Genomic DNA, 19,340 nt, shown 5'->3' on the forward strand with positions numbered 1-19,340 from the left:
CCCACCTGGATGTCAGGCTTTCATCTTCGTTCTTGAAGTCCCCTCCAGGCCTGGGCCCCTTCCTGGGCTTCTCTGCTCGATGCATCCTCCCAGGTCCCCTGAGGTCTCCACTTGGGGCTAGAAAATACCATTTACTTTCAGGTTTGGGTCAAAGCTGCTTTTTCCTTTTTCCTTCAGAAATATAAGGGTACTTCAACAAGTTCATGGAAAATGGAATTAAAAGATAAATTGACTTTGTTGCAGAAAACTTTAAGGTCCATGCACATGGAAATGCATGCGTGGAGGGGGTTGTCCCGGCGCCCAGTGTTGCCGCGGGACCCACGGGTCCAGTCGCTGTCGCCACCCCCTGCTCTCTGGGGCGCTTGGCGTCCTTGCCTCTGCCTCTGATGTTCTCTTTAAAAATCACCACGGAGCCCAACTGCAGAGCCAGCTGTCTTTAGCTCACCTTTTCCTTTTCTGAAAGAAACGAGTGTTTATTTGTGTCCATTAAAAAGCCCTGGACACAGAGATGTCCTGTGTCCCCAAGTGCTCAAAAGAGCAGGAGCTGGAGCCCAATGGGGTCCCCCGTGTGGGTGGGCCGTCCCCTGCGCTTCCTCCTGTGTTCTCAGGAAGCCGGAGCCAGGAGCTAAGGTGGGAATTCAACCGCCGCTCGGATGTGGGTCTCAGCGCCTTGCCCACAGCCCAGATGCCTTCCCAGTGTTGCCGCGGCTCGTTCTGCTCCCAGGCTGACCGGGGTGTGGGTTCTTGTGCAGCAGATCCGGTGCTGTGATTGGCATGTGAACTGGGGACACAGGGCTGGCTCTGCCCTGCCTGAGGCTTGCTGGGGGGCAGATGGCCAGACTGGCCAAGGTTCCTTGTTAGTGGCTAGCCTCTGGGAAGGAGCCCTGTGAGGGTCACTCTGGCCGGGGCTGCCCAGGAAGGAGGGAGGGGGTGCCAGGGGCAGCTCGGCCTGCATCAGCCTCCCCCATTCCTGACCACCTGCTGCTGTCCCCCCAGGCAGGCCTTGTCCCAGGCCCTGGGGGAGGAGGAGGAGCAGAGCTGTCTGGTGAGATGCAGTGTGCAGGTGCCGGTCCTCGACAGGGTCCTCCATTTAAGAAGGCTGCTGTGGGGGCGGGGTCATGGTAGGAAGTGGCTGGCTCGGTGGCTGGCTCGGTGGCTGGCTCAGTGGCTCCGGCCCATGCTGGCTGCTCCAGGAGCTCAGGCAGGGTTACCTGCTGGATCCTGACTTGGCCCCGCACCCACAGGCACCGAGCTAGGGTCTCACAGAAGTGGCTGTGAGTACAGCCCTGAGTGTCAGGAAGCCCCGAGCCACGTGGCCACGTAGCAGACACTGAGCGGCATTGCTGTGCTGGCATGGCTTCTGGAGAAACCGCCACAAAATTCCTGAGTGGTTCCCAGCAGCCAGATGTGCCCAGCGCTTGACGGGCAGGCAGCGGGCGGCTTTTTCACGGCGAGGCCTCTGCTCTTCCAGAGGAAGACCCCGAGGCCCCTCTTCCCCTTCGGGATTTCACAGGACAGGACGTCGCCAGGCCCTGCCCCGTGCTGGGAGCTCCAGGTGCTCCATGGAGGGGCGCTGTTCTGATCAGCGCGGGGTGGACACACTGCCTCCCGGCCTCCTCTGCTCCAGTGGCTTTAAGGGGCCCTTGGTGACCAGGCCACGAGCCCTCCAGGACTGAGGCCAGGAGGGGCGGGTCTGAGGCCTGAGAACTGAAGACCAGAAGGCAGGGGCTGCCTGGGTCCAGGATCGACCACCAGGGGTGGCTGGGGCAAGGGTGCAGCCCAGGGGCAAGGGTCCCAGCCCCCCAGGATGAGGCTGAGGCCCAGACCGAGGTGCTTGGGGCCCCACTTCAGGGCCTGACCCCCTTGGATGCAGAGGCACAGGGCCAGCAGGGGCCAGTGGGTAGAGTGGGGATGAGGGTGGCAGGGCTGATACCTGGGTATGGCTGACCCTGGGGGCCTGCCCGGCTCCCTTGGAGAGTGCTCTGACATCCAGAGCTCCCTGCTGACTCTAGCGGCCCAACCCAGGCTTCCTGCTTTCTCTTGAGAGGCTGCTCACATTACCCCGTTGCCCACAATGCCTCTGCAGCAGCTTTTCTCAGAGGGCTAGGCAGATGGAAACCAACGACCCAGTGATGCCGAGCAGACGTTCACCAGGGAGGGCTCCACTCAGCAGCGCCAGAGTGCACGGTCGCTGTGAGGCCCCAGGCCTGCAGCCTGGAGGGAGCAGGTGCGAGCTGGGCACTCGTGGTCGGTCCACTCCCTGAGTGCTGGACACTCATGGTCGGTCCACTCCCTGAGTGCTGGGTGATTGTGGTCGGTCCACTCCCTGAGTGCTGGACGCTCGTGGTTGGTCCACTCCCTGAGTGCTGGACACTCATGGTCGGTCCACTCCCTGAGTGCTGGGTGATTGTGGTCGGTCCACTCCCTGAGTGCGGGGTGATTGTGGTCGGTCCACTCCCTGAGTGCTGGGTGCTCGTGGTCGGTCCACTCCCTGAGTGCTGGGTGCTCGTGGTCGGTCCACTCCCTGAGTGCTGGGTGATTGTGGTCGGTCCACTCCCTGAGTGCTGGGTGATTGTGGTCGGTCCATTCCCTGAGTGCTGGACACTCACCGTCGGTCCACTCCCTGAGTGCTGGGCACTCGTGGTCGGTCCACTCCCTGAGTGCTGGGTGATTGTGGTCGGTCCACTCCCTGAGTGCTGGGCGCTCGTGGTCGGTCCACTCCCTGAGTGCTGGGTGATTGTGGTCGGTCCACTCCCTGAGTGCTGGGCGCTCGTGGTCGGTCCACTCCCTGAGTGCGGGGTGATTGTGGTCGGTCCACTCCCTGAGTGCTGGGCGCTCGTGGTCGGTCCACTCCCTGAGTGCTGGACGCTCGTGGTCGGTCCACTCCCTGAGTGCGGGGTGATTGTGGTCGGTCCACTCCCTGAGTGCTGGGCACTCGTGGTCGGTCCACTCTCTGAGTGCGGGGTGATTGTGGTCGGTCCACTCCCTGAGTGCTGGGTGATTGTGGTCGGTCCACTCCCTGAGTGCTGGACACTCACCGTCGGTCCACTCCCTGAGTGCTGGGTGATTGTGGTCGGTCCACTCCCTGAGTGCTGGGCGCTCGTGGTCGGTCCACTCCCTGAGTGCTGGGTGCTCGTGGTCGGTCCACTCCCTGAGTGCTGGACACTCATGGTCGGTCCACTCTCTGAGTGCTGGACGCTCGTGGTCGGTCCACTCCCTGAGTGCTGGGTGATTGTGGTCGGTCCACTCTCTGAGTGCTGGACGCTCGTGGTCGGTCCACTCCCTGAGTGCGGGGTGATTGTGGTCGGTCCACTCTCTGAGTGCTGGGCGCTCGTGGTCGGTCCACTCCCTGAGTTCTGGGTGATTGTGGTCGGTCCACTCCCTGAGTGCTGGGTGCTCGTGGTCGGTCCACTCCCTGAGTGCTGGACACTCACCGTCGGTCCACTGAGTGCTGGACACTCATGGTCGGTCCACTCCCTGAGTGCGGGGTGATTGTGGTCGGTCCACTCCCTGAGTGCTGGGTGCTTGTGGTCTGTCCACTCCCTGAGTGCTGGGCGCTCGTGGTCGGTCCACTCCCTGAGTGCTGGACACTCACCGTCGGTCCACTGAGTGCTGGGTGCTCGTGGTCAGTCCACTCCCTGAGTGCGGGGTGATTGTGGTCGGTCCACTCCCTGAGTGCGGGGTGATTGTGGTCGGTCCACTCTCTGAGTGCTGGACGCTCGTGGTCGGTCCACTCCCTGAGTGCTGGGTGCTCGTGGTCAGTCCACTCCCTGAGTGCTGGACGCTCGTGGTCGGTCCACTCTCTGAGTGCTGGGTGATTGTGGTCGGTCCACTCCCAGAGTGCTGGACGCTCGTGGTCGGTCCACTCCCTGAGTGCGGGGTGATTGTGGTCGGTCCACTCCCTGAGTGCTGGGTGTTCGTGGTCAGTCCGCTCCCTGAGTGCTGGACACTCATGGTCGGTCCACTCGCTGACCCTGCCTCTCGCCCAGTGATCCGCTGTGCTCTATGAAACCGCAGCCCTGTCCATTTGCAAGGGCTCGGTGAGTTCCCCAGGGCTGGTGCCTGTGTGGGCCGCCCCTGGCCACAGGGGTCCCTGCCAGAACCTGGGAGAGTGGGTCCCTGGGAGATCCTGGCCCTTGTGCCACCGTGGACCGCCCCTCACCAGGACCACCCACCCCAGCAACTGGCAGGTCTCTTGGTCGTTGTTTCTGAGGAGGGAGCAGCCAGAGGCACCTGGTGATGAAGTTTTTCCCAGGAGGCCCTTGGCCCAGGCCGCCCTGGCTGGGAAAACTACCTTTGTCCTGTGCTGTGTGCAGAGGAGAGGCCTGGACGCCTGTCCGAGGCAGATTCTGAGCCCCCAACCCTAGAGGCTGAGACCTTGGAGGCAGGGGACCAATCAGAGGAAGGTGGAGAGCTTGCAGAATGGGAGGAAATCTGTGTGCTACAGGGGTGACGTCCACAGTGTCCACAGGACACGCTTGAAGACGGAGGGGTCAGCGGGGGCCTGGATCTGGCAGGGCTCCTGAGGTGTCACAGTCACCCCCGGCCCCTGTGAGTGTCTCGCCGGGTGTCCGTGTTCAGGAAGCAGACCCTGGTGTAACGACTCAGCTCTGTTCCCGAGAAGCCGGGCCCCCGGGGGCCGCACCTGCCCGTGCCTCAGTGGCCACAGCACTGTCAGGCAACCTTGTCTTCCAGAAGCTTCCACGTGCCATGACTGCTCTGGGGGCTGTGGACGGCTGAGTTTACTGTTTGTGGGAGCTGTAAACAGCCAGTCGGGACTCGCACGCAAATCCCATGGCGCGGCCCGCGAGTGATCTGGCTCCAGGAGGCCGGGCCGGCTGCCCTGCCGCCGGCCGGGTGCCCGCTCGCGTGACTGGCCTCGGTGTGCTGCTGTGTCGCCGTGGCAACTGCTCCCCGGGGAGCCGGCACTCGGTTTCCTTTGCTCAGAGGAGGAGCAGGGACAGTCACCGCTTTCCCCTCCGTTTCTCCTTCGGCCGTGACCTTGACAGAAATACCCTTTGAAGTCCTCGCTGGCCGTTCTTCCTGCCATGGGACTGGAAGGGATCGGGGTAGTCACAGGCTGCCAGAGGAAGTCCCAGCTCTGTGAGGACATTGGTCTCAGGCCCTGCCCGGGCCGGCGGGCCCCTCCCCGTGCCCTCTGAGGGGCAGGTGCAGTGTTCCGTGGCGTCCAGACGTGACCCTCCCCAGGAGAAAGTGCAGCCTGAACCTGGATGCCAGACCCTTTTTCCATTTGAAAATGTGATCTCATTTTCCATGTACCAAATTAAAAAAAAAAAAAAAAACCTGCTGTAGAATTCAGAGAGGGAGAGAAGCCGGCGAGTGTCCGGCGTGCATACTTGGAGGATGGCCTCACACGTGGGGAGGCCTTGGCCACGGTCCTGCAGCTCGGAGTCCGATATTGAATCCATATGACTCCACAAACGGCATTTTTATGGTCTTTAAAAAAACTCTGCCTTGTGAGTTAAAACGAAGGTTGTTTTTGGTTGTGACTAATCTCATAAAGTCTTTTTTAAGGAGGCATTTTATGTTCTCAAGGCTTGAAAATGCCTTTGGTCTTTGAACTATTATTAGAAGGGCATCACCAGGACGTGGCAGCTGAGCTGGGGCAGGCAGCGTGGGAGCCGGCAAGCCGGCCACGGGGCCAGCTTCCGCCCTCGGGCTGCCCGGCACTGCCAGCCGCACACCTGCACAGGCCTGTGGTCGCCGAGGCCTGGCGTGGACCCCAAGCCAGACCCCAAGGCCATTCCCTCACCACAGCCCGGGCACTGCTGTGGGTCCTCACCTCACTCACGCTGTCTCTGCCGTGGCCGAGCCGAGCGGTGTTTGCCAGCAGTTGGTGCCTTGTGCACCCCAGCGTCAGCCCACCCTGGCTCTGCCCAGATCCCAGGACGGGGAGGGGCTGCAGCAGCCTGGTGGGTGGGCAGTGCCAGCCTGGGGTCCTCTGTGATCGGGCCCCTCCATCCTGAGACCTTGTTCTGGCCCCTAAGGTGTGGGCACCATGGTGATGGTGGCCTTGCCCGGTGAGCATGGGGCTGCTTCGGCCCAGCCCCCGCCTGTGCACGGCTGTGGGCAGTCCACTCCTGCCCCCTGTCATGGCCCAGGCCTCACCCAAGCAGGGCCCAGCACAGGCATGGAGCGCTGAAGGACATCCCTGGAAGCCGAGGCCTGGGTAGCTCTGAGGGGCGGCAGAGAGCAGCCTGGGCCCCCCAGGCTCCTGCACGCCTTCTGTGTGGCCAGGATCGCAGGCAAGAGCAGTCCTCTCCCGACTGCGGCCCCAGCTCACCAAGACCTGGTGACGGGAGCAGCCACAGGGTGCAGGAGCCCACAGCGGGGCTACACGAAGCCTTGAGAAGCAAGGGACCAATCAGCAGAGGGCGGAGAGCTTGCAGAACGGGAGAAAATATGTGTGCTACAGGGGTGACGTCCACAATGAAACCACTTGATGCAGGAACACAAACAACCTGGTTTGAAAATGTGCCAAGGACTGGAACAGTCTCCCTCAGGCGGGGACGCAGAAGTGCCCGCCCTCCCACCTTCACACCACCAGGGGTCAGCCACCCTTGGGGTCAGCCACCCTCGGGGTCAGCTACTGCAGGGTCAGCCACCCTCGGGGTCAGCCACTGCAGGGTCAGCCACCGCAGGGTCAGCCACCCTCGGGGTCAGCCACCCTCGGGGTCAGCCACCACAGGGTCAGCCACCGCAGGGTCAGCCACTGGGGGCCCTACTGCAAGTGCAGGGCGGCTGTCATCAAACACCTGAGACACGCGGGCTGGGTGCAGGGGAGAGGGCGCTCGTGTCCCCCAGAATTGAGAGAGCAGCCCCGCCCATGGCCCAGAAGTCCCTCCTCTGGGTGGGCATCCAAGGCCCCGAGACCCCTGCTGAGGGGCTGCTGCACTCCCAGGCGGGTGTCCATTGGTGGATGAGTGTGTGGCCACCAGGCAGCCATGGGAAAGCGGGAGTCTGCCTTCTGCGAGGACGCGGGTGACCCTGGAGGAGGCCAGGCAGAGAGCTGCAGGGTCCACTCACATGGGGACAGAAGCTGCCAGACCCACTGAGGCTGAGAGGTGCGCGGAGGGACAAGTAGGAGTGGCATCACCGTGACCCTGGTGACCTTGTGCCCAGTGGCATTCCTGACACTGTGACACCACCTGAGCAAGGCACCCAGTGGGCTGTGCAGGGCCGGGAGGGGCTGGCTGCATTGGCCCGTGGACATACGTCAGCACCACAGAAGTGTCCACTCTGAGTGGTGAATGTGGTGGACTTTGTGTTCTGTGTTTTATCACAACTTAACCTCCTCTAAAATGCACTGTCCCAGCTGGGTCAGGGGGATGAGGGACAAGGGGCCTGGGCATGATGGGTTTTGCCTTTGGCCAGGGCTGGAGCCACAGCCCCTGAGGAGACCCAGCTGCCTGCCCACACCTCGCTCTGACGCTCTGTGCATAGCTACAGTGTCTCAGCAGTCATGGACTCAAACGAGGGCCTCAACAAGGGTTTCTGTCCCGTGTCTGTGACGGCTGTGGTTAGGCTGGGAGCCTGGGCCAGGCACCAGCTGTGTAGGGAGAGTCGGGAGCTCTGGGCCGGTCTGGGTCTCAGTCAGATGCCCGCTTCTCCTGCACCCCAAGGCACCAGCAGAGCAGATCTACAGCCCAGTGAACAGGAACAAAGCAGAGAGAAGATGAAGTGTTGTCTGGAAGGCAGCCGTCAGCCGGCCAGTGCTCCTGACCCCTAGTGGGCAGCCACGGCCACAAGGCTCACACCAGCCCTTGAGGTCTCAGCCTTCCCCCGGGGGCCACGTTCTCTCTGTGAGTGGTTGCTCTGCGTTTCGTTCCCCACATCAGGAAACAAGGTTGGTGAGCCCCAGACTCTGCCCCGTCGGACAGACGTCCTAGGCGGGTGTCCAGTTTGGGATTCACACTCATGGATGAGCTGGTCAGGCAGTGGGGAGAAGCCTTGGAACACCAGAGGCAGAGGTCGGTCCTCTCGCTTTTATAAGCAAACGTTGGGAAATTTCTTTTTTTTTTTTTTTTTTTTTTTTGACAGGCAGAGTGGACAGTGAGAGAGAGACAGAGAGAAAGGTCTTCCTTTTGCCGTTGGTTCACCCTCCAATGGCCGCCGCACTGCGCTGATCTGATGGCAGGAGCCAGGTGCTTCTCCTGGTCTCCCCTGGGGTGCAGAGCCCAAACACTTGGGCCATCCTCCACTGCACTCCCTGGCCACAGCAGAGAGCTGGCCTGGAAGAGGGGCAACCGGGACAGGATCGGTGCCCCGACCGGGACTAGAACCCGGTGTGCCGGCGCCGCAAGGCGGAGGATTAGCCTGTTGAGCCACGGCGCCGGCCGGGAAATTTCTAAGAAACAGAAAATACCCAACTCTTCAAACCATCCCAAGGCATGGAAGCCAGTTGGCTCTGTGAGGCCTGGGAAACTGGAGGGGACCTAGCAGAGAGCAACAGCAAAGTGATTCCCCGTGTGTTGGGAGCAGGAGCCGCAGTGGCCACAGGCAGCGGGGCGAGGCATGCCTGGCAGCAGGCGTGGCGGTGTGCAGTCCGCAGGTGTGCTCCTGCCGGGAAGCCCATGCTGGCCTCGAGGACGGAGGTGGCACCTTCGCTTGGTGAAGCCCGTGTTTGTGCTCTGAGTCTGTCACACATCTGTCCGAGCACCAGTGCCCACCAGCGATGACACAGGCCTGATGCCATGTCCGGCACTGAAGTGTGGACGTGCTGCTCCCAGCAAGCAGGGGGGCACTGTGCCTGCAAGTGCCTGGTGCACCTGTGAACTCCGGGTCCAGGGCCAGCTCCCCTATCCCAGATGCAGCCTTGCATCTCTCTCTCTCTCCCCCTCCCTCCCTCCCTCCCTAAATATTTATTTATTTATTTGAAAGTTGGAGTTACACAGAGAGAGAAGGAGAGGCAGAGAGAGAGAGTGAGGTCTTCCATCCACTGGTTCACTCCCCAGTTGGCCGCAGTGGCTGGAGCTACACCAATCCAAAGCCAGCTTTTTCTGGGTCTCCCACGTGGGTGCAGGAGTCCAACGCCTTGGGCCATCTTCTACTGCTTTCCCAGGCTACAGCAGAGAGCTGGATTGGAAGTGGAGCAGCCAGGACTCGAACCGGCGCCCAGATGGGATGCCAGCACTGCAGGCGGCGGCTTTACCTGCTATGGTACAGCACCAGCCCCAGCTTTGCGTATCTTGTTAGCTTGTGTCTAGGAGCAGAATTTGGGCGTTTTCTTGGACGTGCAGGCTGTTGATATTCGTGAGTTCATAGCATAGCGAACACATCTGAACTGTTTTGTCCCTGATTCTCTGGGCGTGCAGACAACATGGCGATGGCATCTGCAGATGCAGCAGCGTCCCTGTCCCATTCTCAGGGCCTGGTCTCCGAGGGTCAGCTGATGCCTCGGCAACAGCATCCGTGCAGACAGTGCCACAGAGGGCCAGGCGGCCAGTGCCGCAGTGGGCAGTGGCCACAAATGTAGATAAATACACAGGTATGTCTGTGTCCCAGCGAGGCTGTCGACTCGGCCAGGGGGTGCTGTGTTTGGGGGCCATACTTTACGCCCCCAGGAGGGGTGAGAGTGGCCCCCTTGCCTGGTTTCTTGGCCTCACAGGAGGCGCCTTGCTGGTGTGCTTCTGAAGCCGCTGCATGGGCGTGAGCTGTGCCACACGCACTCGTGCTAGGCAGGTGCCCAGCCTGGCCGTTTCCTGGATGTGCCCATGGGGGTGAGACTTGGATTTTGACGAAAGCTTTTTGCCATCGTGCAGATGGTCATCAGACCTCTCTCCTTAGATCTGTGCTTGTGGTCTGCAACATTAACACATTTCTAACACTGAGCCAGCCTTGCCTTCCTGGGTAAGTGCGCTTGGTCACTGATGTGTTATTTCCTAATGTGAAATTGGGGCCTATTAGCATTTTCATATAAATTTGTCTTTACTTATTTGTAAGGCAGAGAACAAGACAGAGAAAGAGAGGTCCTCCCTCCGCTGTTCACTCCCAAATGGCTGCAACAGCCAGGGCTGGGCTGATCGAGGCCAGGAGCTTCCTCCAGGTCTCCCTCTGCTGCTTTCCCAGGCCACAGCAGAGACTGGATCAGAGGTGGAGCAGCCGGGACAGAACCGGTGCCCATATGGGATGCCGGCACTGCAGGCGGCGGCATTACCTGCTACGCCACAGTGCCGGCCTCAGTGACATTTTCTAAAGTGATCGCAGCACCAGACCCCCCCCCCCCCGCCCCGCCATGCGTCTGGTCCTCCCCGAGGACAGTGCTGCCCTCCTGAGCTAACCATGCTGCTGCACGCAGGACGGCGCCCTGAGGCCTTTGTGTGCATGCTGGATGTCACTCTTCTTTTTGCAAAGAGTCTGTTCAGATTCAATCATCACAGGACACCGGGCAACATGCATGGACACCCAGGGTGCAGCAGATGCATTCTGGAAAATGCTTCAAGGTTCTGGAGTTGACGTGAGACAAATGAACACCTGAACACACAACATGCAGTGGTTGACATGCATGTGAACACATGACATCCAGGGATTGACACACATGTGAACACATAACACCCAGTGGTTGACAAGCATGCAGACACATGACATCCAGTGATTAACACGAATGTGAACATGCGGCATCCAGTGATTGACACACATGTGAACATGTGACATCCAATGGTTGACACACATGTGGAATATGCTTCATCCAGTGATTGACACACACCTGAACACACAGCAACCAGTGGTTGACATACATGTGAACACATGACACCCAGGGATTGTCACACATATGAATACATGTCATCCAGTGGTTGACACACATCTGAACACATAACATCCAATGATTGACACATGCCTGAACACACAGCATCCAAGGATTGATACACACACCTGAACATGTGGCGTCCAGTGATTGACACACATGTGAACACATGATGTCCAGTGATCGACACACATGTGAACATGTGACATCCAGTGATTGATGCACACCTGAACCCTTTCACCACTGTCTCCCCAAAATGCACCCGAGCTACACAATCTGGGAGGTGAAGCTGGCTGTCAAGGACCGCATCGTCCGTCCCCACCCTGAATATGTTGGCCCAGAGATGTGGGCCCAGAGACGTGGGCCCAGAAAGAGTCGTGGCCCAGAGATGTGGGCCCAGAAAGAGACGTGGGCCCAGAGACATGGAACCAGAAAGAGACGTGGGCCCAGAGACGTGGGGGGCTGGCTGTTAGATGACTGTCAGAGACGTGGGGGGCTGGCCTGTTAGATGACTGTCAGAGACGTGGGGGGCTGGCTGTTAGATGACTGTCAGAGACGTGGGGGGCTGGCCCATTAGATGACTGTCAGAGACGTGGAGGGCTGGCTGTTAGATGACTGTCAGAGACGTGGGGGGCTGGCCCGTTAGATGACTGTCAGAGACGTGGAGGGCTGGCTGTTAGATGACTGTCAGAGACGTGGGGGGCTGGCCCGTTAGATGACTGTCAGAGACGTGGGGGGCTGGCCCGTTAGATGACTGTCAGAGACGTGGAGGGCTGGCCCGTTAGATGACTGTCAGAGACGTGGGGGGCTGGCCCGTTAGATGACTGTCAGACGTGGGGGGCTGGCCCGTTAGATGACTGTCAGAGACGTGGGGGGCTGGCCCGTTAGATGACTGTCAGAGACGTGGGGGGCTGGCTGTTAGATGACTGTCAGAGACGTGGGGGGCTGGCCCGTTAGATGACTGTCAGAGACGTGGAGGGCTGACCCGTTAGATGACTGTCAGAGACGTGGGGGGCTGGCCCGTTAGATGACTGTCAGAGACGTGGAGGGCTGGCCCGTTATGATGATTATTCCCTGACTCCAAAATAAAGAGAGAAGCTTCCTGCAAATTTCATGGTATTTGTTTTAAGAATTATTTATTTATTTATTTGAAAGTCAGAGTTACACAGAGAGAGAAGGAGAGGTAGAGAGAGAGAGAGGGAGAGAGAAAGGTCTTCCATCTGCTGGTTCACTCCCCAGTTGACCGCAATGGCCAGAGCTGCACCAATCCATAGCCAGGAGCCAGGAGCCTCTTCCAGGTTTCCCATGCGGGTGCAGGAACCCAAGGACTTGGGCCATCTTCTACTGCTTTCCCAGGCCATAACAGAGAGCTGGATCGGAAGAGGAGCAGCTGGGACTCAAACTGGTGCCCACATGGGATGCCAGCACTGCAGGCGGCGGCTTTACCCGCTACGCCACGGTGCCGGCCCCCCTGGTATTTTTTTTTTTTTTGACAGGCAGAGTGGACAGTGAGAGAGAGAGACAGAGAGAAAGGTCTTCCTTTGCCGTTCGTTCACCCCCAAATGGCCGCTGCCGCCGGCACGCTGCAGCGGGCGCACCACACTGATCCGAAGGCAGGAGCCAGGTGCTTCTCCTGGTCTCCCATGGGGTGCAGGGCCCAAGGACTTGGGCCATCCTCCACTGCACTCCCTGGCCACAGCAGAGAGCTGGCCTGGAAGAGGGGCAACCGGGACAGAATCCGGCGCCCCGACCGGGACTAGAACCCGGTGTGCCGGCACCGCAAGGCGGAGGATTAGCCTAGTGAGCCGCGGCACCGGCCCCCCTGTTATTTTTTTAAATGTTTATTTGAAAGGCAGAGAGAGGGACACGGACAGATCATCTGTCCCATGGGTCACTCCCCAGATGCCCGCAACACTGGAGCTGGGCCAGGCCAAAGCCAGGAGCCAGGAGCTCAGTCCAGGGCTCCCCTGTGGGTGGCAGGGGCCCAAGCACTTGAGCTCACTGCTGCCTCCCAGGGTGCTCATCAGCAGGAAGCAGAAACTGGGAGCAGAGGGAGGAGTCGAACCCAGGCCTCTGACGTGGGATGCGGGGGTCCCAAGCACCATCTCGACTGCTGCCCAAATGCCTGCCCCGTGGATGGTTAGCTCTTCCGTCAATCACCTCCAAGAACACATAAGAAAATCACAGAATTTATGTTGTACATGCAAGAGTAGACTGAAGAGAAACTGTGGTTATTCCAGGATAGAAAGAAAAAGTTCAGCAGTGTTCAGGACAAACGCTCAGGAACTTTCTTCTTAGTTTCTAAAACAGCGAGTAGGAGAAAGCCTGGTGGGCTGGGGTCTGCCCCATTGAAGCTCCTGTTCTGCTGACGACGCATCCATCCGTCAGCCCCGGCCCTGATGGCCACTAGACGGATGACAGTGTGTGTGGCCATGTGGACCACCTGCTGCCTCCTGTGTGGTCAGCGGTCAGCAGAGAGGGCGCGTCTGGGCACTGTTCCCCATGAGCCACAGCCTCCCCCGTCTCTTCCAGTCCCTGGACGGCTTCGCGCTGGTGGTGAGCGCCGAGGGGATGATCTTCTACGCGTCGGCGACCATCGTGGACTACCTGGGCTTCCACCAGGTCCGTCACATCTGTCGATGTCTGCTGATTTCAGGAGTTAGAAACGGCTGCCGTCCACTAGGCTGTCTCAGATAAGACTTCCCTGCCCAGCTTTGTCCAGGGTGGCCTTGGGGCTGGGAGTGAGGTGTGAGGGGTGGGCATGTGGGGATGAGGGGAGACTCACACTGCTGGGGGGTCTGCTGAGACCACGATGACAGATCCCCATTTTCCACACATCAGGTACGAGAGAGCAGGAGAGGCTGAATGGCCTGGTGCTGGGCTTTGGCAAATGACCCTAAAATCCACATGGAAATGCCAGGAGCCCAGGGTGTCCCGGCCATCCAGAGAGGGGAGCAAGATGGGGGCTGTGGGCTCCCAATATAGACACAAGGGGTCCTGTGAGGCTCGGTGGTCAGGGCAGGGGGCTGGGCGCACACAACCACTGGACATGGAGCTTGTAGGGAGGTGGAGCTGGGGGCCAAATCCCCATGTGAGCAGAGTCCTACCTCCTACCTCACACGTGTCAGGTGGACACTGGAAGTGACAGGTCAGGGTGGGGATGCTGTTTTCATTTGGATATTTATAGCATCGTTCCCCGGCCACACAAAACTGTCCACGTGCAAGTCACCCTGCTGCAGCTGCCTCAGCAGGGCCACGCCCGGTGTCTCACCGACGGCACGGGGCTCACAGGTCAGCTCTCCAGGACAGCAGGACAGTGTTAGGAGGAGGGTGCTGGGTGCTGGGCTGTGTCTGAGTCCGTGGGAGGGGGCAAGCAGGGCATGGCCGATGTTTGCATCTGCACAGATGACAGTAGATCAGCGAGACAGCTCCACCGATGACAGTGGGTCAGCAAGACAGCTCCACAGACCGGGGAGAACACGACGTGCATGCACATGCATGTGCACACCTGGATGTGCAAAACCACACGTGTACACACAGCCACGCACACATGTACACATAGCCACGCACACATACACATACAGCCACTCATGTACACACACAGCCATGCACATGCACACACAGCCATGCACATACACACACAGCCATGCACACATGTACACACAGCCATGCACACATACACATACAGCCATTCATGTACACAGCCATTCACATACACACACACAGCCATGCATACATACACACACACAGCCACGCACACATACACATACAGCCACTCATGTACACAGCCATTCACATACACACACACAGCCACGCAGACACACACAGCCACACACACATGTATGCATGCACAACCATGCACATAGTACACACACAGCCACTCACATGTACACGGAGAGCCACTCACATGTACATGGAGAGCCATGCACACACACAGCCAGGCGCACACACACAGCCATTCACACACACACAGCCATGCACACGCATACAGCCATGTGCACACAGAGCCATGCATACACAGAGCCATGCACACACACACAGCCAGGCGCACACACACAGCCATTCACACACACACAGCCAGGCGCACACACACAGCCATGCACACACAGCCACACAGACACACACAGCCACACACACAGCCATGCACACACACAGCCATACACACACAGAGACACACACAGCCATGCACACGCATACAGCCATGCACACACACAGCCATGCACACACAGCCATGAACACACACACATACAGCCATGCACGCACATACACACATGTACACACGCACAATGATGGCAAGAGGCCAGGGCCAGGAAAATCATCAGCCTCAGGGCATCTGTGGTCCGAACCCAGGGCCGGGCCGGGGTGGATGCCTGCTCCCGGTCAGGGTGTTGAAGACTCAGACACTGCCCAGCCAGCCTGTGTGCCCCAGTCCACCAGGGAAGCACGGGGGTTCTTGCAGCAGCGGCATCCGGCCAGCAGGCCCCCAGGGCGGCCCCTCCAGCCCGAGCTCCTGCCTCCCAGATGGGACTTGCATCGGGCAGGTGGGCCCAGACACTTGTGCTTGTTGACCCCTGGGATGGGGAAACATGTTCCGGGCGGGGCAAAAGGGCTTCGCTGCTGCCTTGCAGACGGACGTGATGCACCAGAACATCTATGACTACATCCACGTGGACGACCGTCAGGACTTCTGCCGGCAGCTGCACTGGGCCATGGACCCTCCGCAGGCGGTGACCGGGCAGCCCCTGGCTGCTGAGGCAGGTGGGTCACAGTGCTGCCAGCAAAGGCCCCTCCACCACCCACAAGGGTCTGTGGGAGGCTCCTTTGTTCTGCCAGGCAGGGCCTCGGCCACCCCCCCTCAGGAGCACACAGGGCGACCCGAGGAGGCCCGTGGAGGCCTTTGCCCATGCAGGGCTGGCTGCCCCTGCACTGGGCACCCCACCCTGGAGGGTGTCGGGGGGGCTGTGAGGGCACCGGGTGCAGGGCAGGGAGGAGGTTGTAGATCGCTGGAGGTAGAGCGCCCACCCCAGCCCGGACAACAGCACGTTCAGCTCACGCGGCCGAACACGAGGAGCAAAGCCAGCCAAGCAAGGGTGGGATCGCTCGGTGCTCAGCAACGGAGCTGCAGAAGGCGGAGCAGCGCCAGGGCTGGGGGCTCACCTGCATGTGTGGTCTCCCCCACAGGAGAGGACCCCGTGCTGGGGCGGCTGCTCGGGGCCCAGGACGGGGGTCGGAGTGCGCCCGCCGAGTTCGCGGCCTTCCTGACTCGCTGCTTCGTCTGCCGAGTGCGCTGCCTGCTGGACAGCACCTCGGGCTTCCTGGTGAGCCTGCGGGGCCGCTGGCAGTGGGCCTGGGCTCCGTCCAGGGTGGGAGGGGACAGCAGGGCTGATGCGGGAGGCGTCCCGCGCAGGCAGGGCAGGGCCCTGCAGCCTTTCTCTAAGACTTCCTCTTCCCACCCACCCATGGCCCTAGGACTGGCACGCGTGTCCAAGGCCCACAACTGCTGCCTGGCCTCCAGCCCCGCCCCTTTTCTTCCAAATGGACCCTTGGGGTCTCCCCTCTTCTGTTCCCACTGTTTCTCTTGAAAGTGCGGAAGCATCCTCCTGGGACCAAGAGCCCCACATCCCAGACCCCGCCGACCTCCCAGGTCCAGGCCTCAGAACTGGGTCTTCCCAGGTCTCAGGGCTGTCCCCAAAATCAGCGACGGCGGCTGTGAACGGATTCCTGCCACCCTCCTGGGTTTTGCTCATCCCACAAGGACCCTGACCCAGCTCCTTACCTGGGAGACCACAATCTTGCACAGGAAGTCAAGGATTCCACAACCACTTCAGACTTCCTACCAGACACACCGGCACTGTGCTCCCAGGTCATCCCCCACCTGCACTGTGCTCCCAGGTCATCCCCCACCTGCACTGTGCTCCCGGGTCATCCCCCACCTGCACTGTGCTCCCGGGGTCATCCCCCACGTGCACTGTGCTCCCAGGTCATGCCCCACCTGCACTGTGCTCCCGGGTCATCCCCCACCTAAACTGTGCTCCCGGGGTCATCCCCCACCTGCACTGTGCTCCCAGGTCATCCCCCACCTGCACTGTGTTCCCGGGGTCATCCCCCACCTGCTCTGTGTTCCCAGGTCATCCCCCACCTGCTCTGTGCTCCCGGGGTCATCCCCCACCTGCACTGTGCTCCCAGGTCATCCCCCACCTGCTCTGTGCTCCCAGGTCATCCCCCACCTGCTCTGTGCTCCCAGGTCATCCCCCACCTGCACTGTGTTCCCGGGGTCATCCCCCACCTGCACTGTGTTCCCAGGTCATCCCCCACCTGCTCTGTGCTCCCAGGTCATCCCCCACCTGCTCTGTGCTCCCAGGTCATCCCCAACCTGCTCTGTGCTCCCAGGTCATCCCCCACCTGCTCTGTGCTCCCAGGTCATCCCCCACCTGCTCTGTGCTCCCAGGTCATCCCCCACCTGCTCTGTGCTCCCAGGTCATCCCCCACCTGCTCTGTGCTCCCAGGTCATCCCCCACCTGCTCTGTGCTCCCAGGTCATCCCCCACCTGCTCTGTGCTCCCAGGTCATCCCCCACCTGCTCTGTGCTCCCAGGTCATCCCCCACCTGCTCTGTGCTCCCGGGGTCATCCCCCACCTGCTCTGTGTTCCCGGGGTCATCCCCCACCTGCTCTGTGCTCCCGGGGTCATCCCCCACCTGCACTGTGCTCCCAGGTCATCCCCCACCTGCACTGTGCTCCCGGGTCATACCCACCTGCACTGTGTTCCCGGGGTCATCCCCCACCTGCTCTGTGCTCCCAGGTCATCCCCCACCTGCACTGTGTTCCCGGGGTCATCCCCCACCTGCACTGTGCTCCCGGGGTCATCCCCCACCTGCACTGTGCTCCCGGGTCATCCCCCACCTGCACTGTGCTCCCGGGGTCATCCCCCACCTGCTCTGTGCTCCCAGGTCATCCCCCACCTGCTCTGTGTTCCCAGGGTCATCCCCCACCTGCTCTGTGCTCCCAGGTCATCCCCCACCTGCTCTGTGCTCCCAGGTCATCCCCCACCTGCTCTGTGCTCCCAGGTCATCCCCCACCTGCTCTGTGCTCCCAGGTCATCCCCCACCTGCTCTGTGCTCCCAGGTCATCCCCCACCTGCTCTGTGCTCCCAGGTCATCCCCCACCTGCTCTGTGCTCCCAGGTCATCCCCCACCTGCTCTGTGTTCCCGGGGTCATCCCCCACCTGCTCTGTGCTCCCGGGGTCATCCCCCACCTGCACTGTGCTCCCAGGTCATCCCCCACCTGCACTGTGCTCCCGGGTCATACCCACCTGCACTGTGTTCCCGGGGTCATCCCCCACCTGCTCTGTGCTCCCAGGTCATCCCCCACCTGCACTGTGTTCCCGGGGTCATCCCCCACCTGCACTGTGCTCCCGGGGTCATCCCCCACCTGCACTGTGCTCCCGGGTCATCCCCCACCTGCACTGTGACACCGGGTCATCCCCCACCTGCTCTGTGCTCCCAGGTCATCCCCCACCTGCACTGTTTTCCCGGGGTCATCCCCCACCTGCACTGTGCTCCCGGGTCATCGCCCACCTGCTCTGTGCTCCCAGGTCATCCCCCACCTGCACTGTGTTCCCGGGTCATCCCCCACCTGCACTGTGCTCCCGGGTCATCCCCCACCTGCACTGTGTTCCCGGGGTCATCCCCCACCTGCTCTGTGCTCCCAGGTCATCCCCCACCTGCACTGTGCTCCCGGGGTCATCCCCCACCTGCTCTGTGCTCCCAGGTCATCCCCCACCTGCACTGTGTTCCCGGGGTCATCCCCCACCTGCACTGTGCTCCCAGGTCATCCCCCACCTGCACTGTGCTCCCAGGTCATCCCCCACCTGCACTGTGCTCCCGGGTCATCCCCCACCTGCTCTGTGCTCCCAGGTCATCCCCACCTGCACTGTGTTCCCGGGGTCATCCCCCACCTGCACTGTGCTCCCGGGTCATCCCCCACCTGCTCTGTGCTCCCGGGGTCATCCCCCACCTGCACTGTGCTCCCAGGTCATCCCCCACCTGCACTGTGCTCCCAGGTCATCCCCCACCTGCTCTGTGCTCCCAGGTCATCCCCCACCTGCTCTGTGTTCCCGGGGTCATCCCCCACCTGCTCTGTGTTCCCGGGTCATCCCCCACCTGCTCTGTGTTCCCGGGTCATCCCCCACATGCTCTGTGTTCCCGGGGTCATCCCCCACCTGCACTGTGCTCCCGGGGTCATCCCCCACCTGCACTGTGCTCCCGGGGTCATCCCCCACCTGCTCTGTGCTCCCAGGTCATCCCCCACCTGCTCTGTGTTCCCGGGGTCATCCCCCACCTGCACTGTGCTCCCAGGTCATCCCCCACCTGCTCTGTGCTCCCAGGTCATCCCCCACCTGCTCTGTGTTCCCGGGGTCATCCCCCACCTGCTCTGTGCTCCCAGGTCATCCCCCACCTGCTCTGTGCTCCCAGGTCATCCCCCACCTGCTCTGTGTTCCCGGGGTCATCCCCCACCTGCTCTGTGCTCCCAGGTCATCCCCCACCTGCTCTGTGCTCCCAGGTCATTCCCCACCTGC

The 19,340-nt window shown here is 61.0% G+C and overlaps 1 protein-coding gene across 1 annotated transcript in view; it reads left to right on the top strand.

Moving 5' to 3' along the window:
- AHRR (aryl hydrocarbon receptor repressor) overlaps positions 1-19,340 on the top strand; it is an 87,048-nt gene that overhangs the window by 50,956 nt on the left and 16,752 nt on the right. The window contains exons 6-8 of the mRNA XM_062211783.1: positions 13,298-13,387; positions 15,394-15,523; positions 15,947-16,083. Coding sequence (XP_062067767.1) covers positions 13,337-13,387; positions 15,394-15,523; positions 15,947-16,083 — 318 coding nt within the window. The 5' untranslated portion in view covers positions 13,298-13,336. The remainder of the gene's footprint in view (positions 1-13,297; positions 13,388-15,393; positions 15,524-15,946; positions 16,084-19,340) is intronic.

Source organism: Lepus europaeus, chromosome 15 (assembly GCF_033115175.1).
Source record: "Lepus europaeus isolate LE1 chromosome 15, mLepTim1.pri, whole genome shotgun sequence".
NCBI classification, from domain to species: Eukaryota; Metazoa; Chordata; class Mammalia; order Lagomorpha; family Leporidae; genus Lepus; species Lepus europaeus.